This window comes from Halichoerus grypus, chromosome 11, assembly GCF_964656455.1.
Source record: "Halichoerus grypus chromosome 11, mHalGry1.hap1.1, whole genome shotgun sequence".
Lineage (NCBI taxonomy): Eukaryota > Metazoa > Chordata > Mammalia > Carnivora > Phocidae > Halichoerus > Halichoerus grypus.
Genome location: NC_135722.1, coordinates 15733082 through 15759716, shown reverse-complemented (window position 1 = coordinate 15759716; position 26635 = coordinate 15733082). Strand labels below are relative to the sequence as shown.

General features: G+C 40.5%; 1 protein-coding gene across 12 annotated transcripts in view; it reads right to left on the bottom strand.

Moving 5' to 3' along the window:
- PHF21A (PHD finger protein 21A) overlaps positions 1 to 26635 on the bottom strand; it is a 191488-nt gene that overhangs the window by 12862 nt on the left and 151991 nt on the right. For 9 of the 12 annotated variants that reach the window (XM_078058115.1, XM_036097735.2, XM_078058114.1 and 6 more), the window contains 5 exons: positions 8081 to 8179; positions 5505 to 5556; positions 4659 to 4738; positions 4125 to 4185; positions 1426 to 1589 (listed from right to left, as the gene is read on the bottom strand). In XM_078058115.1, the coding sequence (XP_077914241.1) occupies positions 1426 to 1589; positions 4125 to 4185; positions 4659 to 4738; positions 5505 to 5556; positions 8081 to 8179 (456 nt within the window). Of the gene's footprint in view, positions 1 to 1425; positions 1590 to 1663; positions 1687 to 4124; positions 4186 to 4658; positions 4739 to 5504; positions 5557 to 8080; positions 8180 to 26635 lie in introns of all 12 variants that reach the window. The other 3 variants (XM_078058118.1, XM_078058116.1, XM_078058117.1) reach the window with 1 other exon arrangement.

Sequence of the window (26635 nt, the reverse complement as noted above, 5' to 3'; positions counted from 1 at the left end):
GGGGGGAGCATATGTGGCAAAATGGTGATAACCAGTGAATCTGGGTGGAAGGTATATATTTGTTCTTTGTATTTTCTTCCAACTTCTCCGTAGGTTTGAAATTTTTCAAAATAAAAAGTTGAAAAATTAACGTCACTCCTCTCCTCAAAGCCCTCCAGTGTTCCCCCATCTCCCTCCAAGTAAAAGCCCCAAGGCCCTGCACCCTGGGCCCTCCACCTCTGGGATGCCATCTGCCAAAATCTCAGCGCTCCCTCTGCCCTGCTGTCCTGGCCTTCTAGCTTTTCCTCCACACCATGTATGTGCCCACCTCACGGCTTCTGCACTGCTGTTCCCTCTGCATGGAATGCTCTCCCCCGATATACTCTCACACCTACCAGAGAGGCTCTCTCTTCCCTCTCTTCATAAAATAGGAGCCTGCTGCCATAATGTCTTATCCCCCTTATTCTGTCCCAGTTTTCTTTATAGCACTTATCATTACCTTTTATGTGTTCCTTTGCTTATTGCCTGCCTCTGGCCCTGTAACAGGAGCTCCTTGAGGGCAGGGAGTTGGTTTTGCTCCCTGTTCTAGCCCCAGCCTCAACAACAGCGCTTGCTCAGCAGAGTAGTGTTCAGGAAGTATTTGCTGACTAAACTCACTGCTTTGTAAATGCTCATTTAAAATCTTAGGGTGCTTGTGAGAGTACCACACTGATGGTCACCAAAGGGGAGGTGGGTGGGGGGCTGGGGGAAATAGGTAAAGGGGATTAAAGAGCACACTTATCATGATGAGCACTGAGTAATGTATCCAATTGTTGCAACACTATATTGTACACCTGAAACGAATATAGCACGGTATGATAACTATACTAGAATTAAAATTAAAAGCATAAAAATAAGTAAAATAAAAACAAACAAAAAAAACCAAATAAAATCTCAGGGTACTAGTTTACAATCCTGCAGTTTCTACATGCAGGGCTACTAAACTTTTTCAGGAACCTGTTTGATCAATTCTGCTGAATAAAGCTGCTTGAAAGAAAAGTTTTCCACTTCCTGAATTCTACTTTAAGCAGGAAACAAGGACTGCTGGGGGAAAGTGCACCTTGTTCCTTTTCCTCACCCCAAAACACAGACGATGGAAACCTGAGCACCTTTAAATTATATGAGCTGACTTCCCACCCCATCCCCCTTCCTGAGAACTCATTCACAGATCAAATCCAGATTTTAAAAACTCTGACTGAGCCTCCTGATGTAGGTGGATTCTCAAGGACATGGCAGGACCTGGGGCCCTGGCAGAAAGCTGCCTTACATGGTATACAGGGTCCTGTAGGGATTACTGCTGTTCCAAGGTTAGTCAAGGAGATGCAGCTGGTAAGGAGACAACACATGATAACGGTTTCCCCAATTTAAGCTCTCAGAAAGAGAGCATGCTTTTCCCAAGTTACTTACGTCTGTGGAGGTGGGGCTGGGCAGGGACACAGGCTGAACAGGTGCAGGGAAAGTGAATGTGGTCTCTGTCTTTTCATTTTCAGGGGAGTCAGGATGACTGGATGGGGGGGATGTTGGGGTAAGGGCTCCAAACCCCAGCACTGCATTGTATTTTGGAGGACGACCTATATACCAAGAGAAGGGAACAAAAGGGAAAAAAGGGGGAGGGAAAGAAAGGGGGAAAAATGATCTTACATACCTTTGGCCAGTGTTCCTCATTGGCTAGCATGGAAAAGGAAGTGAGGTAGCAGACAGAAGGTTAATACAACAGTCCCAAAGAGAGGAAGTGAAGCAAAGATTTAAATGTCATTAGAAACAACTGCATGAGTCTCAAAAGAAAGGAGGATAAGAGAGCCTTGGAGAATGACAGGAGGGCTGCGTCATGTCAAAGGGCCTGGCCTTGGGTGGATCAAGGTGACACTCCTGGACTATTATGATTTGAGATTTCTAGCGTGAGAACAAGATGTCAAAGCTCAAAGAGGGCCACAGCTAGGAGTAAGAGTTTATTTTCCCACTTCTTCTACATATTGTTCTCTAAGGTTTCTCTGTAACCATCATCCTTATAATCATTAATGATTCCCTGGTCCCACAAATGGATTTATTTAGGATTTCTGCTTTTCCTTTTCTCTCCTATCTATATTTTGGTCACTTCACTGCTTGTGAGGGTGGAGAAAGGCAAACTGAGGAGGCAAAACCCAAGTTAACTATTCTTACCCCTTGCTAGTAGAGCTAGTGAGAAATATGTTCTGGGACTAGCTGGAACCTAAGAGCTAAAAAGATGATCTGAGCTTGACAATGATTTTAAGTATGTCTGGAGCCAGATTCCCTCCCCGGATGATCAAGAACTGTCTCCCCGCTTCCGTCACAAACACTCTGGTGAACTACATGTCTAAGGACTGGGGCCTGTCACCAAATCTCAGAGAAGGCCCTGCCATCAGCAATGCTGCTGAAAGACTGACTGGAACAAGAGCACTGGGAATCAAGCCTCGAGGCTACAGAGGATCTCTAAATGGACTCTGGCGGGTGTGGCAAGACTGGTCAACCACTCCTGCTTTATGATACATCTAAGCCAGGGTCCTTGTCAGAAGGGCCAGGATCAAAGCTTCTAAGCTTTGAGTGATCAAAAGTATACGTTCAGCACGGCAAAGGGGAAAAAAAAAAAAAAAAAAGCCAGAGAGGCACACAACTGCCTACAAGCACTGGTGAAAGGTTCACAACTTTGCCAACAGTTATAATTTATATCAGGATTACGCACAAGAGTCATGATTCTGTCAGACATTACACAAATATTACCTATCTGTGTTAAACTGGCAATGTCTGCAGTACAAAGACAGGGAATTTAGGGCTGCCCAAAGGGGAAGTGAAAGATGAATGCTCTTTGTTTACCCACAGAAGGCACATCTAGGCATTGTGAATACAGGCTTTCATCCTCTGACCTTGGCAAGTGATGCCAAGGTCTTTCTGGCTCGTTTAACCCCTGTCCTCTTAGCAGATACTCCCCCACCAGCACACCAATTTAACTGTGGCTTCTGACTGGGGGCTCCTTCCTGAGAACTGGGTCAGAGGTCACTAAAAATTGCCAAAAATAAAACAACAAAAAATAACCCACGACACTGGTTACTGTGGCCCAGGAATCAATGGGAAGCAACGACGTAGGGTTTCCCATGGAAATATTTTTTTGCCACCTAAAGGACAGGTAGGTAATGAAACCTCAGAATGGGTCACTGGGGGCGGGTACGCTCTCTCTTTCGGGTGAGGAGGTGGTAATGGTGCAGTCGCAGCCCTGCTGCAAGGGTCGGGATGACCTCCTAGGCTTCCAAGAGCTCTGAGACAGTGTGTGCTTATGCAAAAATTAGTATGCTACTCTACTCATTCTGCAACCTTTCTAGCCTAGAATATGATTCAGGGACACATTATCATGTGGAGAAAGGGACCTTGGGATGTATTACTGACATCAAAGAACAATTTCAGAACCTTGTTTATGAGCTCAAACTCAGAGCTGTTAAGACCTACTCAGACCTGCAGGGAGGGCTGCTGCCTCTGCCCCGCCCACAAGTAAGGGGCACCAGCTGCCCCCCAAGGCCTGAAATATGGGGACGGTGCTCTTTAGGAACTTCTACTTCGGGGAGCCTGTTTCGACCATGACCTCGCTTCCTTAGTTGGAGATGCCCTCAACTCATAGATTCTAAGTTCTCAGTGTGGCTACGTCTCTCCTTCCTGGAAAGTCTGCAGCTCACAGAAACCCGAGTCATGCTCCGGTCTCGCCGGCAGCAGGATGACTTAGACACTACTAAGAACACCTTGGCAACAGCAGGCTCTGTTCTGCTCAGTGATGCTAAAATGCTTCCTTTCACACAATGTTCTGTTCGCTGTGCTATTCATGGACAGCCTGGTGGGCCTGGGGCAGAAATGCTGTATTAAGCCATTTCCTTGAGTCAGCTTTGCCAGAATCCTAAGAAAGGAAGCTTGCGATTCAGTATACAGAACTCTAAGGAGAAATATCACTCTCTTCTCCCCCCATTTTCAGAGAACAACAACAACAAAACTATGTTCAAGGGATTTAGGAGTTAGGCTCTAGGACAAGGGGAGGAAGTAGGGGGAAGAAACACGACACAGAAAGCAGAAGCAACAGCGAGGGAGAGCTACAAAAAGGTACTCACCTCTCTTCCGGGTCCCAGGATGCATTGTACTGTTCAGGTATGTGACTGCACTCTTCTTACGCTTTGAGGATTGAAGAGGGAAAGGTAACTAGTTGAATAGCATGGTTACTACTAATACTGGCACAAGCTATAGACCAAGCACAGCATGCCTGTCAACACGCCAGCGACTGAGTGCACGTCACCCCAAGGTCTCAGTGCTAATGGGCTTTATTATATATACTTGGCTCTGAGAGAATAGAATATTCCAGAAAGGTCTGCCTCTGCTTCAGATGACAGCTGTGTTGAAGCCAAGAGGAGTTAAATTTTTAAGGTAGGCTTGTATTTGCTCAAACTTACGGAAAAAACTAAGGGGAAAGCAGTGAATAATAAAAATGAAACAGTATCATTAGCCAAAGAAAAACCCATCATTTCACAAAGCTGGCCAAGTGTAATCAGGGTACTGTTCTTCAGTAGGTTTTCAGATGGGAGGAGATGAAAAAAATCATAAATAAAACTAGAACTGTGAGGGGAAGGCCAAGTTCTGGCCAGGAATACCTCTGGCTCAAAGACTGCTCCGCTGTATACTGGATTTGCAGTTGTTCTTCTTTTTCGCTCTTGCCTCTTGCTTTGGATTTCTTGGGAAAGCAAAAGGTTTGAATTAGAAGAGAGGTATAGAGAACCTCAAAAACTGAACTTCAATGTTTATCTTTTGGTTTTCCCATGACAAATCAGAAATGGGGGCACATGCCTCTGTTTCACGGCAGCCTCAGCAGAGGCAAGCACACCGCTGGGAACAAAGGTGTAGGACCATCTACTCTCACCTCTCAGAAAGCAAGACCATGCTGTCCCACAGTGTGGCTCTCTGTGACCCAGAGCGTAACAGCAGACAACACATATAAACAAGCTGTCCTCATCTATTTGTAGTTCACTGGAATACAGGTGTGGATGAACTTTATCCACAGACCTAGACTGAGTAACCATAGTTCACCATCCTTGAGTTAAATAACTAGGACAGGTGTAGCTTTGTAACTGTTCTTAAAATTCGAGTAACCCAGAGTGATTGAAAAATATAGACAAAGACTTGTCAGAGGGGCATTTGATACTTCACGCTGTCAGGGAAAAAAAAAAAAAAAAAAGAGTTCCTCTAAAGTGAACAGAAGTCATAGAGGCAGCTGGGGAGTCTCCCCTGGACAGCAGTGTGGATGACAACAGGGAGGGGAGGGGATGAACGTCAGATAGAGGAAAGGCAAGTTTGACTCCAAAGGAAAGAAAGTCCACACTAGCTGAATCATACTCTATTGGCGTTCCAGTGTTCCACATTCTAGCAATAAATTCAACACCATTTTCAAGAACAAAGCTCTGGGCCAGCAGCAAGGCAGCACCATGAATATCTTCTCTTACCTTCTAGATGGTCATGTGTTACCAATCCTAGAGACACCATGAAGGCAAGTTTCTGTGCCAGAGAAACAAGAATGTACTTCAGTTTGGGTTCTCACAAAGTCAACTGCATGTTCCTAGTTAGACTCCTTGGCAAAGCCAGCCCAACGGGCTGGTCGCTTGAAGGAAGGAGGCCAGGTTCAGGTGACCAAAGAAGAGACCTTCTAGAGCCACTCTGGAGGCTTTCTGGTCTTATAAGGATCAAAAGAGAAGGTCGGGGGCCTGCATCTTCTACTTTCTCAATGACAGAAACCAGCATCTTTGAGTGCCCGAAGTTGTTTTTTTCCCAGAAAAATCCTCTTACAGGGAAGAGGATTTCATACTCAAAAAACATGCAGAGGGTTACAAAGAGCCTCCCATACAACAAGCTCCAGATGCTAAGTACTTCACTTGTCACAGCAGGCAAGGATTTCTTACATTTTTACTACCAATGACTGGACAATGCTAACTCAAAGCTAAATGAATTTTAGGAACAACAGCAGATGGTTCTGCTTAATATTACCGTTTTTAAACCAAACACGGACCTAAAAATTATGGAGGAATCTCTCTTTGGAGAGCACTCTCAGCGCTCCATCGGAAGTTAAACTGATGATTAGAATACTGAACCCCAAAGCTGGAACACTAGATGCTTAAAGTTGGAGAGAGCAACAAACTAATCCCTATTTTGCTCTGTAGTCGCATGTGGTCTGAAAGTATGTCTTCATGTGCATGTGGTTGCTAAATATGCCAAATAATAGATCATCAATTTCTCTCACTGATTATTATCAATAAAGAATATCATCAATTGTTAGCACATATTCCTATAGAATTGTTTATATCACCATTTGGTCTTTAAAAATCCTGACAGCTTACCCTCAACATTCAATACCATGATGTTTTGGCCCAAAGTGATAGATTTAAGCTCTTCAAGATACTGAGTGTTTTAGGAAGAAACAGTCCCTGAACAAGCCACTTGAGAACACAGAAGTGTCCTTTACTGGTATCCTCAGGGTTCTGAAGAAATGTTTTTATTTTATTTCTTATTTCAAAAACTTAGGTGGGAGCCTATCCCCCGACAGCCAGCGTACTTTAGTAAGAAAAAGCACTCTTAGACTTGCTGCCCATTTGCCACACTGCATGTTGAAATGGCATACACTTTGTGACTGCCAATTAACTACATTCCTGCTTTTCACTATTCTTCACAACCTGATCAAGATCAGAAGGCTGCCTACCAACTGTTCTCTGTTTGTAAAGCAGTGTGTGGTTTGACATTCAGATGCACCTTCTTTTAATCAAGTGACAGTACTCCTCTTGGCCAGTCACATCCAACTCACCTTTGCCAGTCTAGTTCGAGCTCACAAAAAAAATTATGAAATAAAAACAAAATCTCCTCTCCTCTGGAATAGATTTTCAGTGATAAAGAGAATAAAAAGTTGTCAAGAACTTTTGCCTCATTATGTATCACATGTGTACCAAAAGCTAATTTATTCTCTTTATGGCAGTGATTCTGTCCAATTAGAAGGTGAAATATCCACCACTGTACTTTGTAGTGGTACTCGCTCACCCACACTGGACCACCAACATAAGATATCCTTTTCCTTTGGTAATTTTGTGGATGACTTTTGGTCATTTTGTGATAAGTTCCTCAGCAATTTGCATCACTGGTACTTCTTTCTGGTTCAAGTTTTGGCCCCTTCTTTACAGATAAATTAAAAACATACCCATTTCATATCAGAAAGAATTATAATTTGTGCTTGTTTTAGAAAAACCTGAACTGGCTTAACTTAATAAATCACTGCTTTAAAAAAATGACATGAAGTTTTGATGGCTTCATGCCACTATTTGACATGGTTTCATTAAAAAGAATGCACTGAGGACAGAAGGAAATAGACTGCTGGTCTAATAAAATCCAACTATCAGATATTCATCATCATATTACCTGTCCACATTTTTCTTTTAGAGCTGCTTATACAAGAGCCAAACTAAAAAATTCTCTTGTCTAAGGGGACACACAAATTCACACTGTGTATCTGTACCAGTCCTGTTTGCTACGTAAGTTTATAATTCTATCCTAAGTTGTAGTACAGATGTTATTATTTTCATGCCTACTTTTAGGCTTCAATGAACAACTTTTGGGCTAATGATTCATTTGGGGTTTGGGAATCAGGTGCAATGCAATGGTAGAAACAAAAATGCACATATAACAACTACAATTGATAACATAAATAAACCTTAACTGAGTGAACCGGATGGACCTCTTAGAAGTGTTGGCTGAGACAAACAAAATATAATTATCGTGAGGAATACGTGGGAAAATGATCATTAATCTTCCATTTCAAATTTGTAACATTGCATGAAATGCCTGTATGCCAGCTCACAGACACTCCAGGCCACACTCTTATTCCGCCTTAGGCCAAACCGACTTGGCAATACATTACTGAATATTGAGGAAGCACAAGAAAATGAAAATCAAGTGACTCAGAGAGCAAGTGGCCCTCCTGGTTTGTGAGAATAAGTCACATCTCATTGACTGAGCCATGCCTTTGGAGGGCTAAGCCTACCTGAGGGTTCTCCTCCCGTTTTGGTTTGGGTGCAGCAGGTGGAGTGATGGTACGGCTCTCTGTTTGTTTCTCATCTGTTTCTGTGTGGGATTTAATTGTCTAGGGAAGGAAAATTAAATGAAAATTTAGAATTCACTTTTTATTAAAAAAATGAAAACATAGCTTAACTGTAGCCAACGAGGAAGAAAAAAAGAACATACTCAAATTGGAAACATTAATAAAGGAGGTAATATGGATTACATTTTGGAAGGGGGAAAATAAAATGTAAGGCCCCAGTTGAAATAATTAAATTGTGTAACTAGAGTGGATATGAATCTATAACTACAACAGTCTAAATTATACAAAAAGAAAAATCCACAGTTTAATTCCTATGTATAAAAATGAGTATAGGTTGCTCTGATTTCACTATATTTTAGAATATAGAGGCAGTTTTCCAGAAGCAAGCCCACTCTTGTTACATATGGGTCAAACTCCAGTCCACAGCACGCTTAAGATCTGAATAATGTGGGACACCTGGGTGGCTCAGTTGGTTAAGTGACTGCCTTCGGCTCAGGTCATGATCCTGGAGTCCCAGGATCGAGTCCTGCATTGCATCGGGCTCCCTGCTCAGCGGAGAGTCTGCTTCTCCCTCTCCCTCCCCCTTCTCATGTGCTCTCTCTCAAATAAATAAATAAAATCTTAAAAAAAAAAATGATTTGAATAATGTAAAAAAAAAAATCTTACATATACTTTCTCCTATTTCCAATTCCAATCATAACCTACGAGAAGATGCAGAACTACCCTCACTTGGGATATTTAACACCTGCCTATATCATTCATTAGAGGAGAGATGCACTTGCCAAGGAAAGGTCATCTTGCAAGAGGCTGACACTCTGATTACCCCCAACCTTGTCTTCCAGATGCATCCAAACAAAAGAACACCAGTAGCATTATCATCTTTAAGCACAAATGGCAACTAGCAAATTGATAGACTGGGCTTGCATTACTGTTCTTATTATGACTCAATGGCTAATTCATTTTATGAACCCCTCTGTAAATACTGAAATGATATTAGAAAGTGGATATAAAACTGTGAACACGAACCTAATTTACTTTTTCAAATTAAAAAAATGTGGATGCTGTCTTTCTGTATGGCAGCAAGGAATTAAATAAATGAGAATGAAGCTGATTATTGATGAGGAAGAAGCTTCGGTCCTATAAGCAGGACATCAAAAGTTCTCAAAAATCATTATGCTGTGAAATATGCTACCAGATCTGAAAAACAAATACAATCACAAAGATCTTTCACTTCTTTCCTAGCCACTTCCATATTTCCTTTCTGCTTCTCTTATTACTTTAAGAGAATGTCAGCATCTGCCTTATCAATACTGTGGCAGCCACTATTCTGGGGCACAAATGCTGTCTGATATCTTATTTTTCATCAATTCCCTGTCCTATTTCCTCCTCTATATGATAAGCTACTTGAGAGCAGGCATTATTCTACACACATTTTTTACAGTCCTCTGTGCCTAGTACAAGGCCTCCCAGAAGAATCACTCACTTCACCTCTCACATACATTTTTTGACCAAAAAGGACACATTTCCTCCATAAAACAAACCACTGAACACACTACAAGGGGACACAATGGAAAAGTAGTTTATAGTGTTACCTTTAAGGCCCTGGGTGTCCAGAAAGCTTATTTTCATGGCTTTCTGAGTAAGGAAGGGCAGGGGTCTGAGGGAGGGGGCATAAGAGGTCAACTGGAAGGGTCTGCTGCTCCTCCAAGGCTATGTGAAGTTCCTTGGGGGTCTCTTGGTTCCATCTCTACGGCTGAGTGACACACGTAGTGGTAATGCCTCTGGGGAAGGGCAAACCAATTCCTCTCCACTAAGAAATTACCCAGGGTTCAGATTTTCTCTCTCACTCAAGAAGAGTACAATTATCTCAGGGTTGGATAAAGAACACAAAAAGCATCCAAAATAAATAAATAAATAAAACAATCAAAACACTTGGGAGATGTCTTTCTCTCATGGAGCTGTTGCTCTGGGGGAAACCAGGCCATGTTGCGAGCAGCACTATGCAGAGGTCCGTGTGGTGGGCAACTGAGCCGCCTCCGCCAACAGCCAGTGTGAAGTGCGGGCTGCCAACAACCACGTGACTGAGTGTGGGAAGGAGCTATCCAGTCCGGCTTGAGCCTTGACTATGAGCCGCCTCCGCCAACAGCCAGTGTGAAGCGCGGGCTGCCAACAACCACGTGACTGAGTGTGGAAAGGAGCTATCCAGTTCGGCTTGAGCCTTGACTACAGCCCTGGCCAACCTGTCTGAATGCAAACTTGCGAGAGGCCTTGAGCCAGAAGCACCCAACTAGGATGCACCTTGACTCCTGACCTTCATAAGCTATATGGGATAATAAATACTTGTTGTTTTAAGCTGCTTAAAACAATCCCAAAACATTAAGGTTGGGGGAGTGAGAGAAATGGCAGAACAGGGATTTCTAAGAATCAGTCCTTCCACTGAAGCAATCATTAAGCTGGCAAAAACAGAATCAACTTTTTAGAATTCTGGAATCTAATAAAAACCTTATAGCAACCAGGGGGACACTGACTGAAGAAAGAGGCTGCTAAATTTCACTAAGAAAGCATTTTTCCTTACCTATCTACAAACCCCCATTCCACAGCTTGGACAGAGGCTTTGGGGATGGAACCCTGTGTTCCTAGTGTGGCTTGTGGTGCTAAGGGAAGCAACATGGACCTTGTTCTCAAAAACCTGTGGTTGTGCATTTTGACCTGTTTGATGGTTCCCTGAGGACTGGTACAGAGGCTGACCTTCATTTTGCCCACCTTAGGCTGAAAGTGGCTTTTGGGGTGGCATCTGATGAAAGCATCTAAAGACGTGTTACCCATAGTCACCTGGTGCAAGGGATGGTGGATGGAGTATATGGTAGACAGACCCAAAGGCCTGGGAAGGAGGAGACTGAGGAGGAAGATTCTTGTAAGAGTAAGGGCTTTGAAGGGGTATCACATATGCTGGGGAATCCAGAGTGTAGTGCATATTCCCGGGGCTAGATGCATGCTCAGAAAAGATGTGAGAGAACCCTAGGCTTACACCTCTGGCTGATCTTTGAGCTCTATCCCAGAAAGAGGTGAAGGCTAAGGTAGGGTTATAGACAGCCTGGCTTAGCATTGAAGAATACCCCGGCTCAGAGCCAATCTGCAAAGATAGGAAAGTTTTTTTTAATTTAGTTGTTGTTGTTATTATTATTATTATTATTATTATTATGTCTTTTTGGCTCCAGTTGTTTAAGGAAATCTGTCAGGTCACTAGCTGACCCGAGACAACAGAACAGAGATTTCAGAGACTATACATGACAAGAAATACAGTTTTTGCAAAAACACTTTGGAAAAGGCACTAAACAGACCTCAACAATCAATAACAGCAAACTCTGGGGTGGGAGGAGAATCTAATTTCCAGAGTTATCACATTGTAATTTCAAAATGAACAGTTTAACAAAAAATTGGAAGGCATACAAAGAAACAGGAAAGTATGGCCCATAGTAGGAAAAAAAGAAATCAACAGAAACTGGCCTTAAGGAAACCCAGACATTGGACTCTTTAGAGAAAGACTAAGTGTCTTAAATATGCTCAAAGAGCTAATGGAAACCATGGACAAAGAACTGAAAGAAACCAGGAGAACAATTCCCCACCAAAAAGAGACTATCAATAAAGAGACAGAAATTATCGAAAGGAACCAAATAGAAACTCTGGAGCTGAAAAGTATAAAAGCTTAAATGAAAAATTCACTAGAGGGGTTCAGGCAAAAGAAACAATCAGTGCACTTCAAGATAGGACAATTGAAATTATCCAGTTTGAGGAACAGAAAGGAAAAACATGAAGAAAAATGAACAGAACCTAAGGGATCTGCGGGACATTATCAACATATGCATTATGGACTCCCACGGGGAGAGGAGAGACAGAGAGAAAGAAGCAGAAATAATACTTGAAGGAATAACAGCTCAAAACTTCCCAAATTTGATGAAAGACAGGAATCTACACATCAAAGAAGCTCACTGACATCCATATAGAATAAATTAAAAGAGATTCATGGTCTGGGGGGAAGATGGCAGAATAGAAGGACCCTGAGCTCTCCCTGTCCCTACATTTACAACTAGATATCAAACACGTCCAAGTCAATAAATCAGAGAGCAATCAGAAGACTGGAAGAACAAACTCCCCAACTAAATATACAGAAGAAGCTGGATCTGAAAGGTTAGGAAGTTCAGAAAGGTGGAGGGAGGTTACCTGCAGGAGGGAGGGAACTGTGCGCATGGAGATGGCAGAGAAATGGGCCCTTGCACCAGGGAGCTCACATGGGGAAGACTGAGCCCCATAATGTTTGGCTTCAAAAACGGGGCTGAATTTCGTAAGTTTTTTAAACCAGTGGGACTTGGAGCCTGGAGCTTTAAAAGTCAGCTGACTCAGCACTGAGCAAACCAGGAGGGTGAGTGATAGCTGGGTCAACACCCTTAAAGGGACAGCAGCCTGAGCCAAGAGGCAAAATAAAAATGGCAATGTGCACAACACTCGGGTCAAACGGGAGACAGATCTGTTCATACTGATTTTGGAGCATGTTGGGGACTTCTCCAAAAACAAAGGAACTGCAGGTGCCATTTTCCACTACCCCCACTCTTCCCCCAAGCATAAACCTGTGGGAGGCAGTGCTGCACAGACACTTGCTACCTACCCAGCTAGGAGGGCACCACGCCCACGAGTTCTCTAGAAGACCGGCCCATTCCATGCCTGCTAGTCTCGGCCCTGGGCTCAGTGCAGATTTTGTTAGTGTGCAAGCTCCACCTAGCCACAGCATTCAGTGTGCCCCCTTCAGTCCCTCGGTCCTGCACCAGGCCCAGCCACATTCAGCCTCACTCCACTGGCCACCCATAGCACTTCGGGAGACTCATCATAGGTCTAGTGGCCCAGGGAAAACTGTGCTACCAGCCCCACGCTCACAAGTTCCCCAGTGGGCACAACCCCTCAGAGCTAGCCTGCCTGGATCCCACGAATACCACAGAAAGCAAGCACAGCCCACAAGAGGCAAAGAGGACAGATGACTGCACTGAAGGAAAAGTGACTCAGACTCAACAGCAGGGTGTAAGCAACACACAGGATACTCTTCCCAAGTGCCAGGTTCTGGGGAACAGGGGACACCGTACTGCAGGGCACTCCAGGACTACTTCTTCATAAAGTCACTACTTGCAAGAACAGAAGACACAGCTGACTTTCTTAACACACAGAAACAGACACACAGGGGCAGACAAAATGAGGAGACAGACAGTTATCCATCCCAAATGAAAGAATAGGACAAGGCCACAGCCAGAGATCTAAGCAAAACAGGTATCAGTAACATGCCTGATAGAGAATTTAAAGCAGTGATCATAAGGATACACACTGGACTTGAGAAAAGAGTGGAAGACATGAGTGAGACCCTTAACAGAGAGATAAGGAATAACATAGCAGAGATAAAGCACTCAATAAACGAAATGAGAAATATGTTTGATGGAATGAATAGCAGGATGGAAGAAGCAGAGGAACAAATTAGTGACCTATAACACAGAGTAATGGAAAGTAATCAAGCTGAATAAAAGAGAAAAAGAATTATACAAAATGAGAATACACTTAGGGAACTCAGTGACTCCATCAAATATAATACATTTGTATTATAGGAGTCCCAGATAAAGAGAGAGAAAAGGAGGCAGAAAATTTATTTGAAGAAAAAATATTTGAAAACATTCCTAATCTAGGGAAGGAAACAGATATCCAGATCCAGGAGGCACAGAGAACTCCCATCAAAATCAACAAAAGCAGAGCCACACTAAGACATATTATTTAAATTGGCAAAATAAAGTGACAAGGAAAAAAATTTAAAAGACAAGACAAAAAAGAAGTCAGTAACTTACATGGGAAAACCCATAAGGCTAGCAGGAGATTTTCAACAGAAACTTTGAAAGCCAGGAGGGAGTGGCATGATATATTCAGAGTGCTAAATGGCAGGCGGCGGGGAGGGCCTGGGTGGCTCAGTCATTAAGCATCTGCCTTCGGCTCAGGTCATGATCCCAGGGTCCTGGGATCGAGCCCCACATCAGGATCCCTGCTCGGCGGGAAGCCTGCTTCTCCCTCTCCCATTCCCCCTGCTTGTGTTCCCTCTCTCGCTGTGTCTCTCTCTGTCAAATAAAGAAATAAAATCTTTAAAAAAAAAAAAAAGTGCTAAATGGGAAAAATCTGCAGCCAAGAATACTCTATCCTGCAAGACTACCATTCAGAATAGAAGAAGAAATAAAGAGCTTCCCAGACAAACAAACACTAAAGGAGTTCATGACCACTAAACCAGCCCTGTAAGAAATATTAAAGGGGACTCTTTGAGTGGAAAGGAGAGACCAAAAGTGACAGTATAGACGTAGGAAATGCAAAAGCAATAAAAGTGAATATTTCTGTAAAAGAAATAAGTCAAGGAACTCACAAAAAAAGGATATAAAATATAACAACATATACCTAAAACATGGGGAGGAGAGGAGAGAAGAATGGGTTCAAACTTAAACGACCATCAACTTAATATATAGACTGCTATATGCAGAACATGTTGTATATAAACCTAATGGTAACCATGTATCAAAAAACCACTAATAAATATGCAAAGAATATACAGAAAGAAATCCAAATATATCACTAAAGAAAATCAGCAAAACATGAAAGAGAAAGACAAGAGGGGATCAGAGAAAATCCTCAGAAAAAAACACAAAACAAGGAATAAAATGGCAATTAATATATATCTATCAATAATTACTTTGTACATAAATGGACAAAAGCCTCCAATCAAAAGACATAGGGTGACAGAGTGGATAAAAAAACAAGACCCATCTATATGCTGCCTACAAGAGACTCATTTTAGACCTAAAGACACCACCAGGCTGAAAGTGAGGGGATGGAGAAATATCTATCATGCAAATGAAATGGATGTCAAAAGAAAGCCAGAGTAGCAATACTTGTATCAGATAAAGACTTTAAAGATTTATTTATTTGAGAGAGAAAGAGAGTGTGTGAGCGTGCACATATGGGGGGAAGGGCACAGGGAGAGGGAGAGAGAGAATCTTAAGCAGGTTCCACACCCAGTGCAGAGCCCGATGTGGGGCTCCATCTCATAACCCTGAGAGATCATGACCTGAGCTGAAACCAAGAATCGGATGCTTAACTGACTGAGCCACCTGGGAGCCCCAGATAAAAGACTTTAAAACAAAGTCTGTAACAAGAAACAAAGAAGGACACTATATAATAATAAGGGGGACAATCCAACAAGAAGATAGAACAACTGTAAATATTTATGCACCCAACATAGGAGCACCAAAATACATAAAACAGTTTATAATAAACATAAATGAACTAATCAATAATAATACAATAGTCATAGGGGACTTTAACACCTCACTTACATTGATGGGCAGATCATCCAAACAGAAAATCAACAAGGGAACAGTGGCTTTGAATAACACACTGGAACAGATGGATTTAACAGATATATTCAGAACATTTCATCCTAAAACAGTAGAATACACATTTTTTTCAAGTGCACACAAAACATTCTCCAGAATAGGTCACATAGTAGCCCACAACACAAGCCTCAACAAATTTAAGACTGAAGTCATACCACGCATCTCTTCTGACCACAATGCTATGAAAATAGAAGTCAACCACAATCTGGAAAGACCACAAAATCATGGAGGTTAAAAAACATGCTACTAAACGATGAATGGGTCAACCAGGAAATAAAAGAAGTACAAAAGAAGAAACAAAAATAAAAGAAGTACAAAAAGAAGAAACAAAAAAGTACATGGAAACCAATTAAAATGAAAATATTCCAACACCTCTGGGATGCAGCAAAAGCGGTTCTAAGAGGGAAGTATATAGCAAATACAGGCCTACCTCAAGGAGTAAAAAAAATCTCAAATAACCTAAGCTTACACCTAAAGGAGCTAGAAAAAGAAGAGTAAACAAAACCTAAAACCAGCAGAAGGAAGGAAATAATAAAGATTACAGCAGAAATAAATGATATAGAAACTAAAAAAAAAAATAAACAGACCAATGAAGCCCTGAGCTGGTTCTTTGAAAAAAATCAATAAAATTGATAAACCCTTAGCCAGACTTATCAAGAAAAAAAGAGAAAGGACCCAAATAAATGAAATCACAAATGAGAGAAGAGAAGTAACTACCAAAACCACAGAAATACAATTATAAGAGAATATTATGAAAAACTATATGCCAACAAATTGGACAACCTAGAAGTGGATAAATTCCTAGAAACACAAACTACCAAAAGTGAAACAGGAAGAAATAGAAAACTTGAACAGACCAATAACCAGCAAAGAAACTGAATCAGTAATGAAAAAACTCCCAATAAACAAAAGTCAGGATCAGATGGCTTCACAGGTGAATTCTATCAAACATTTAAAGAAGAGTTAATACGTCTTCTTCTCAAACTATTCCAAAACATAGAAAAGGAAGGAAAACTTCCAAATTCATTTGATGAGGCCAGTATTATCCTGATACCAAATCTGAATAAAGACACCACTTAAAAAGAGAACTACAGGCCAATATCTGTGATGAACATGAATGCAAAATCCTCAACAAAATACTAGCAAACTGATTTCAACAATACATTAAAAAAATCATTCACCACCATGACTACGTGGGACTTATTCCTGGGTTGCAAGGGTGGTTCAATACTCACAAATCGATCAACGTGATACATCCCATCAATAACAGAAAGCGTAAGAGCCATATGATCATTTCAAAAGACACAGAAAAAGCATTTGACAAAGTACAACAACATCCATTCACGATAAAAACCCTCAACAAAGTAGGCTTAGAGGGAACATACCTCAACATAATAAAGGCCATATATGAAAAACCCACAGCTAACATCATCCTCAATGGGGAAAAAGTGAGAACTTTTCTCCTAAGGTCAGGAACAAGATAAGGATGTCCACTCTTACCACTTTTATTCAACATAATACTGGAAGTCCTAGCCACTGCAAGCAGACAACACAAAGAAATAAAAGTCATCCAAGTCGGTAAGGAAAAAGTCAAACTTTCACTATTTGAAATGACGTATCTGATAAAGGGTTAGTATCCAAGATATATAAAGAACTTATAAAACTCAACATCCAAAACACAAATAATCCAACTAAAAAATAGCCAAAAGACATAAACAGACGTTTCACCAAAGAAGACATCCAGATGGTCAACAGACCCATGAAAAAATGTTCATCATTACATATCATCAGGGAAATGCAAATCTAAACTACAATGAGGTATCACCTCACACCTGTCAGAATGGCTAAAATCAGAAACACAAGAAACAGTAAGTGTTGACAAGGATGGGGAAAAAAGGAATCTTCTTGCACTACTGGTGGGAATGCAAACTGGTGCAGCCACTCTGGAAAACAGTATAGAGGTTCCTCAGAAAGTTAAAAACAGAACTACCCTATGATCCAGCAATCTCACTGCTGGATATTTACCCAAAGAATACAAAAACAGGAATTCAAAAGGATACATGCACCCCTTTGTTGGATGAATGGATAAAGAAGTGTGGTGTGTGTGTGTGTGTGTGTGTGTGTGTAATGAAATATTATTCAGCCATAAAAAAAGAATGACGTCTTGCCATTTTCAATGAAATGGATGGATCTAGAGAATATAATGCTAAACAAAATAAGTCAGAGAAAGACAAATACCATATGACTTCACTCCTATGTGGAATTTAAGAAACAAAACAAATGAGCAAAGGGGAAAAAAAGAGAAAGACAAATGAAGAAATAAACTCTTAATTATAGTGAACAAAATGATGGTTACCAGAGGGCAGGGGGGTGGGGGGATGAGTTAAATAGGTGAATAGGTGAAGGGGATTAAGGAGTGCACTTGTCGTGATGAGTACCAGGTGATGTATGGAACTGTTGAATCACTATTTTGTACTCCTAAAACTAATATAATACTGTATGTTAACTAACAGAAATTAAAATAGAAACTTAAAAAATAATAAAACAGGGGCACCTGGGTGGGTCAGTCAGTTAAGCATCTGCCTTCAGCTCAGGTCATGATCCCAGGATCCTGGGATCAAGCCCTGCATTGGGCTCCTTGCTCAGTGGGCAGTTGGCTTCTCCCTCTCCCTCCGCTCCTCCCCCCAGTTGTGTGTTCTTGCTCTCTCAAATAAATCAATAAAATCTTTAAAAAATAATAGTAATAATAAAATTTAAAAATAAAATCTGTGTTGCCATAAAAAGAAATTAAAAATAAATAAATAAAAGAGATCCATAGCGAGACACTTTGTAGTCACACTGTTGAAAGCCAAAGGCAAAGGGAGAATCTTGAAAGCAGCAACATATAAGTGATGCATCACATACAAGAGGTCCTCAATATGGTTAGCAGACAACTTCTCCCCAGAAACCAGAGACCAAAGGTAGTGGGATTACATATTTAAAGTGCTGAAAGAAGGGGCGCCTGGGTGGCTCAGTCGTTAAGCGTCTGCCTTCGGCTCAGGTCATGATCCCAGGGTCCTGGGATTGAGCCCTGCATCGGGCTCCCTGCTCTGCGGGAAGCCTGCTTCTCCCTCTCCCACTCCCCCTGCTTGTGTTCCCTCTCTCGCTGTGTCTCTCTCTGTCAAATAAATAAATAAAATCTTAAAAAAAAAAAATAAAATGAAAAAATAAAGTGCTGATAGAAAATCACTATCAACCAAGAATGCTATATCCTGCAAAAAGTTAAGGAAGTTCAATGCTAGTAGATCTGACTTAAAGAAATGCTGAAGGGAGTTCTTCAGGCTGAAATAAAAAGACACTAGACAGTAACTTAAAGCCATACAAAGAAATAAGAACTATGGTAAAGGAAACTACACAGGTAAAAACAGAACCCAATATTATTTTATCTTTGATCTGTAACTTCTCTTTTTGTTTCCTATGGAATTTAAAAAAGAAATGCATAAAACAATAATTATAAATTCATATTAATGGGCATATAATGTATAGAGATATAATTTGTTACAATAACAACATAAATTGGGGGGGGCAGAGCTGTACAGGAACAGAGTTTTTGTATACTATTAAAGCTGAGCTGGTAGGGGCGCCTGGATGGCTCAGTCGTTAAGCGTCTGCCTTTGGCTTAGGTCAGGATCCCAGGGTCCTGGGATCAAGCCCCGCATCGGGCTCCCTGCTCCATGGGAAGCCTGCTTCTCCCTCTCCCATTCCCCCTGCTTGTGTTCCCTCTCTCACTGTGTCTCTCTCTATCAAATAAATAAATAAAATCTTTAAAAAAAAAAAGCTGAGCTGGTATCATTTCAATTGTTAAAAATTTATGAATGTTAACTATAATCCCCATGCTAATAACTAAGAAAATAACTAAAATATATACAGAAAAGGAAATGAGGGCATCAAAAGTGTGCATTAGAAAGAAAAACCAAACACAAAAAAGGCAGTATTGGAGGAACTAAGGAACAAAGAAGACATAAGACATGTAGAAAACAAACAGCAAAATGGCATAAGTCCTTTCTTATCAGCCATCACTTTAAATGTAACTGGGTTAAACCCACCAATTAAAAGACAGAGAGTGACAGAATGGATAAAAAAAAAATGATCTGAAATATGTGCTGTCTATAATAGACTCATCTTAGAGCCAAAGGTACAAAAAGGTTGAAAGTCAAAGAATGAAAAAAGATATTCCATGCAAACAGTAACCAAAAGAGTACAGGGATGGCTACGCTAGTATCAGACGAAATTCACTTTGAGCCAAAAATTGTTACAGGAGACAAGGAACGTCATTATATATTGATAAAAGGGTCAATTCATGAAGAAGATATGACAATTTTAAATATATATGCACCAAACAACAGATTCTCATATATATGAAGCAAATATTGACAGAAATGAAGAAATAAAAGTTCTATAATAATAATTGGAGACTTTAATACTTCGCTTTAAAGAATGGAAAGAACGTGTAGATAAAAGATCAGTAAGGAGGGGCGCCTGGGTGTCTCAGTCAGTTAAGCATCTGACTTCAGCTCAGGTCATGATCTCAGGGTCCTGAGACTGAGCCCTGCACTGGGCTCCCCACTCAGCAGGGAGTCTGCTTCTCCCTCTCTCTCTGCCCCTCCTGCTCTCTCTCTCAAATAAATAAACAAAATCTTTATGAAGATCAGTAAGGAAACAGAGGACTTGAACAACACTAAACCAACTAACTCTAACAGACATATAAAGAACAGTTCACTCAACAACAATAGAATACACATTCTCAAGTATACATGAAACATTCTCTAGGACAGACCATGTTTTAGGCCACAAAACAAATCCTAATAAATTTTAAGTAACACAAAGTATCTTCTCTGACTACAATGTAAAGAAGCTAGAAATCAATGATAAAGGAAAACTGGAAAACTTTAAAATATGTGGAACCTAAACAACACACTTTTTTTTTTTTTAAGATTTTATTTATTTTTTGACAGAGAGAGAGAGACAGTGAGAGAGGGAACACAAGCAGGGGGAGTGGGAGAGGGAGAAGCAGGCTTCCCGCCGAGCAGGGAGCCCAATGTGGGGCTCGATCCCAGGACCCTAGGATCATGACCTGAGCCGAAGGCAGACGCTTAACCACTGAGACACCCAGGCGCCCCTAAACAACACACTCTTAAACAACCAATGGGTCAAAGAAGAAACAGCCAGAGAAATTGGAAAATACTTTGAGAAGAATAAAAATGAAAACTCAATATACCAAAACTGATGTGATGCAGTGAAAGTAGTGCTCAGGAGGAAATTTACAGCTCTAACAGTTTACATTAAAAAATAAGAAAGATCTCAAGCCAATAACCTCACTTTAAACCTTAAAGAACTAGAAAAACCTTTAAGGAACTAGAAAAAGAAGAACTAAACCCAAAGCTAGCAGAAGGAAGAAAATAATAAAAGTTACAGTAGAAATAAATGAAATGGAGAACACAAAAACAATAGAATCAATGAAACCAAAAGTTGATTCTTTCAAAAGATCAACAAAACTGAGAAACCTTTAGTTGGACAGACTAAGAAAAAAAAAAGGAGAAGACACAAATCACAAAAATCGTAAGGAGAAGTGGGGACATTACTACCAATCTTATAGAAATAAATAGGACTAGGAAAGAGTACACTGAAGAACTACCAACAAATTAAATAATATAGGTGTAATGGGCAAATTCCTATGAACACACCAATTACCAAAACTGACTCAAGAAGAAATGGAGAATCTCAACAGACTTGTAACAGCTAAAGAAATTGAAACAGTAATTAAAATCCTCCCCAAAAGGTCCAGAACCAGAGAGCTTCACTGGTGAATTCTACCAAACATTTAAAGGATTAACACTTTCTAACTTGTTCTATACAGCCTTGTTCTATATAAGTATTACCTTGATACCAAAGCCAAAGACACCCCAAAAATAGAAAATACAGACCAATGTCCCTTATGAATATAGAGAAAAATTCTTAATAAAATACTAGCAAACTGAATCTCCCAGCATATTAAAAGGATGATACAGGGGCAGCTGGGTGGCTCAGTCAGTTGAGCACCCAATTCTTGGTTTCTGTTCTAGTCATGACCTCGGGATCGTGAGATTGAGCCCCATGTCGGGCTCTGCTATCAACGTGGAGTCTGCTTGGGATTCTTTCCCTCTTCCTCTCCCTCTCCTTCTGCCCCTCCCCGTACCCCTCTCCCCTGCGCTTGCACGCTCTCTACTAAGTAAATAAATTCTTTTTTTTTTTTAAAGATTTTATTTTTTATTTATTTGACACAGAGAGAGAATGTGAGAGAGGGAACACAAGCAGCGGCAGAGTGAGAGGGAGAAGCAGGCTTCCCGCTGAGCAGGGAGCCTGATGTGGGGCTCGATCCCAGGACCCTGAGCTGAAGGCAGACGCTTAACGACTGAGCCACCCAGGCGCCCCTAAGTAAATAAATTCTTAAAAAAATAAAATAAAAGGATGATACACCATGACAAAGTAGAACTTATCCCAGGAATGAAAGGAGTGTAATACACCACATTAATAAATGAGGGCAACCCCCAACACACGACCATCTCAATTAATGCAGAAAAAGCAACTGAACACTCATTCATGATAAAACACTCAGAAAGCTAGGAATAGAAGGAAACTTCCTCAGCTTTATAAAGGGCATTAATGAGAAACCACAGCTAACATCATACTCAATGGCAAAAGACTGAAAGCTTTTCCTCTGAGATTGGAAACAAGAGAAGTATGTCCACTTCCATCAGTGCTATTCAACATTGTGGTGGAAGTTCTAGTCAGAGCAATTAGGCAAGAAAAGACGTAAGAGGCATCCAAATTGGAAAGGACAATCTAAACCTATCTCTATTTGCAAAGGATGTGATCTTACATATAGAAATCCCAAAGAATCCACAAACAATTACTAGAGCTAATAAGAAACTCAGCAAAGTTGCAAGGTACAAGATGAACACAAAAATCAGCTGTATTGCTATAAACAGTAATGAACAATTGTAATAGGAAATTAAGAAAACAATGACATTTATAATAGCATCCCAAAGAATGAAATACCTAGGAATAAATTTAACTATGGAGATAAAAGACTTGTGCACTGCAAAACATAAACCACTGCTGAAAGAAATAAAGAAAACCTAAATAAATGGAAAGAAATCCATGTTCAAGAACTGGAAGACTTAACATTGTTAACAATGCTATGCAAAGCAACCTACAGATTCAATATAATTTCTATTAAAATTCCAACAGCCTTTTCTTGGCAGAAGAATTGAAAAAACCAATTCTCAAATTCATGTAGGAATTGCAAGGAACCATGAATAGCCAAAACAATATTGAAAAAGAAAAACGGAGGACTCACACGTCCCAATTTCAAAACTTACTACAAAATCACAGTAATTAGGAGAGTGTGGTTGGTACTGGCATAAAGGTAGATCTACAGACCAAGAGAACAGGATTGAGAGTCCAGAAATAAATCCATACATCAATGGCCAACTGGTTTTCAATAACAGTGCCATGAGCATTCAAATGGGGAAAGTCTCTTCAACAAACGGTGCCAGAAGAAATGGATATCCACATGCAAAAGAATGAAACTGGGCCCTTATCTCACATTCTGTACAAAAATTAAGTCAAAATGAACTACTAACCTAAATATAAAAGCTAAAACCATATAACTCCTTAGAAGAAAAATTAGGGGTAAATCTTCATTTTCTTAGATGTGACCACAGATTCCCAGATGTGACATAAAAACCACAAGCAACAAAAGAAAAAAGATAAATTGGACTTCATCAAAATTAAACAGTTTTGGGGGCGCCTGGGTGGCTCAGTCGTTGGGCGTTTGCCTTCGGCTCAGGTCATGATCTCGGGGTCCTGGGATCGGGCCCCGCATCGGGCTCCCTGCTTGGCGGGAAGCCTGCTTCTCCCTCTCCTACTCCCCCTGCTTGTGTTCCCTCTCTCGCTGTGTCTCTCTCTGTCAAAAAATAAAAAATAAATAAATAAAATCTTAAAAAAAAAAAATTAAATAGTTTTGTGTATCAAAGGACACTACCCATATAATGAGGAAAGTACAGGCTTCCAAAAAAAAAAAAAGTGAAAAGACAACCTACAGAATGGGAGGAAAAAAATACCTGCAAATCTGATAAGAGTCTAGTATTCAGATTATACAAAGAACCCTTACAACTCAACAACAAAAAGACAAACAACCTAACATAGAAATTGGCAAAGAACTTGGATATTTCTCTAAAGAAAATATACAAATGGCCAACAAGCACAAGATGTCCAACAATTTTAATAATTAATGAAATGCAAATCAAAACCACAATGCAATACCACTTCATACCCACTAGGATGGCTATAATTTTTTTTTTAAGATTTTATTTAATTAACAGAGAGAGACACAGTGAGAGAGGGAACACAAGCAGGGGGAGCGGGAGAGAGAGAGAAGCAGGCTTCCCGTGGAGCAGGGAGCCCGACGCAGGGTTCAATCCCAGGACCCTGGGATCATGACCTGTGCTGAAGGCAGATGCTTAACGACTGAGCCACCCAGGTGCCCTGGATAGCTATAATTTTTAAAAAGAGAAAATAATAATAAGTATTACCAAGGATGCAGAGAAAATGGCATGCTCATACATTGCTGGTGGGAATGGAAAAGGATTCAGCTGCTCTGGAAACAGTTTGGCAGTTCCTTAAAAAGTTAAACATGGAACTGTTACATGATCCAGCAATTCCACTTAGGTATAGACCCCCGGGGACTAGAAAACAGATATTCAAACAAATATTTGTACATGAATATTCATAGCAGCATTATTCCCAATAGCCAAAAGGTAGAAATAGCCCAAATGTCCATCAATGGATGAATGGATAAACAAGTTGTGGTATATATACAGTGGACTATTATTCAGCCATTAAAAAGAAATGAAGTACTGATACATGTTAGGATGTGGATGAATCTGGAAAATACTATGCTAATTAAAAGAAGCCAGACACAAAAGGCAACACATTATATGATCCCATCTATATGAAATATCCAGAATAGGTAAATCTATAGATACAAAAAGTAGATTTGTGGCTGCCAGAGGCAGGGAGAAGAGCAAATGGAGTAATTACTTAAGAGATACTGGGTTTTATTTTGGAGTAATGAAAATGTTTTGGAACTAGACAGAGGTGGTGGTTGCACAACATTGTAAATGTACTAAATGCCACTGAATTCTTCATTTCAACATGGTTAATTTTATGTGGTATGAATTTCACCCAAGTGAAATAAAAATGGGAAACAAAAACAAGTAAGCTTTTAGCTTGGTTTGGTCTTTATCAGACATTATAAACCATTTATCCAGAGGTGAAGCTGCCCTGCAATTGCTATTTTTTGCCTACATGGTGTTTAAACAGTTATCAGTATTTTTAAAACTAGGTGATTTCTCAAAATATCTGGATTTTTGGCCTTTCTTAAAGGAAAAGTTTCCATATGATAAAAAAAATTGGCTATTGTCAAGAAGTAGTTGCTTCCTTGAGATGGCATATATTACTTTCTGGCTTACCACAGTCTCTTCCACCTTCTTTGGTCTTGTTGACACCAAGGCCAAATTGTCAATTTTATCATGCTTGTCTTACTATTTCAAAGAGAAATTAAGAATAAAAGTGGGATATCTCTTTACTCGTGCTCCCACTGAAAATTGAAAAATAGAAGTCTACATGTTACTTCCAGCCTGCTTTACTCATTTATATTTACTGCTTTGTACCCATGACTATTTTAATTTAGAAATCCTGTTCTTTTTGGTATGATAAAGATATAAATCAAACACTCTGAACAAGATTAGAAAAACTAAGTTAACCATTTATACCCTGAATTTCAAATTCATCTTCTGAAACTTGGCTGCATGAATAATCAAAATTAGTCACTTGCAAATAAATAAATGTCAAAATAGTTTCATCAATCACGGTTGAATAAATTTGGATTGAAGGTAAAGCAAAATCCATCTCTGGTCACTTGGATCTATTTTCCCTGCTAGAGCATTAGTATTAAAATGGAAGGTAAAGAGTCACCAGCTCACGTTTCCTAAGAGGGAAGACTGGGATTTGAGGATAATACATTGGATAATATTCTCATCTTGGAAGCACTCTTTTTTTAGAGGATCTAGTGTAAGTTCCTATGCAACATATAGAAGTAGGGGAATGGGTGGCAATCTGGCAGTTTTTTCCCAAAGAACCCAGGAGTTTTTTTCAGTAGCTTACCTTGGGGACCTACATGAAGGTCTCTGTTGCAGGGGGAGGGTGAAGTAGATAAAATACAAACATAATTCCTGAGAACTAACTGCATCAGTCTAATAGACTTTAAATGCTTTACTTCAGTGCATCATTAACAGGTGTTTAGCCCCATTTCATAGAGTGCTAGAGAGTCGGGACATGAAAGGCAGTGGTATGGGGGATGTAAGTTTGTCTGGCTCTGCTTTTCCGCCAAAAACATGTTTCCAGCCTCAACTCTTTAAACTCTAGCACCCATGTTTTCAGAGCCACAATGTAATGTGGCTTCTAATAAGGGTAAGACAGGGAAGCTCTTATCTGGGGTGGATAAGGAAGCTGGTAATGCCTGACAGGGGAAGGAGACGTTAGACACGTTGTCATAACTGGCACTGCCTTCTTCCTTTTCTGTGCCAAGATGGGAGGCCTCTGAAACCACACAGCTTGCCATGCTTCCTCCCCTGGAGGCAAAGCCTCCGTCCATACCTGTCCTAAATGCACTACACACTGAGGTCTGTGAGGGTTTAGGCTTTGATTTAGCCACCCCTGTATTCAGGCATCACATTCAGCATAGTAGCTGGCAGGTAATCAACACATTTTTATTAAATGAATGTTATCACCCTAAAGGAAACAGAAGAAAACAGGAACCCATCTGGCCTGGTGACACAGAGAACGTTGGACACAGGTTTTGATAACTCAATGAGCAGACTGTGAGTAGTACCTCTGTGGCTACAATATTTATATTGCTTCACTTTTAGCCCATCTATGAGATCTCCTAATT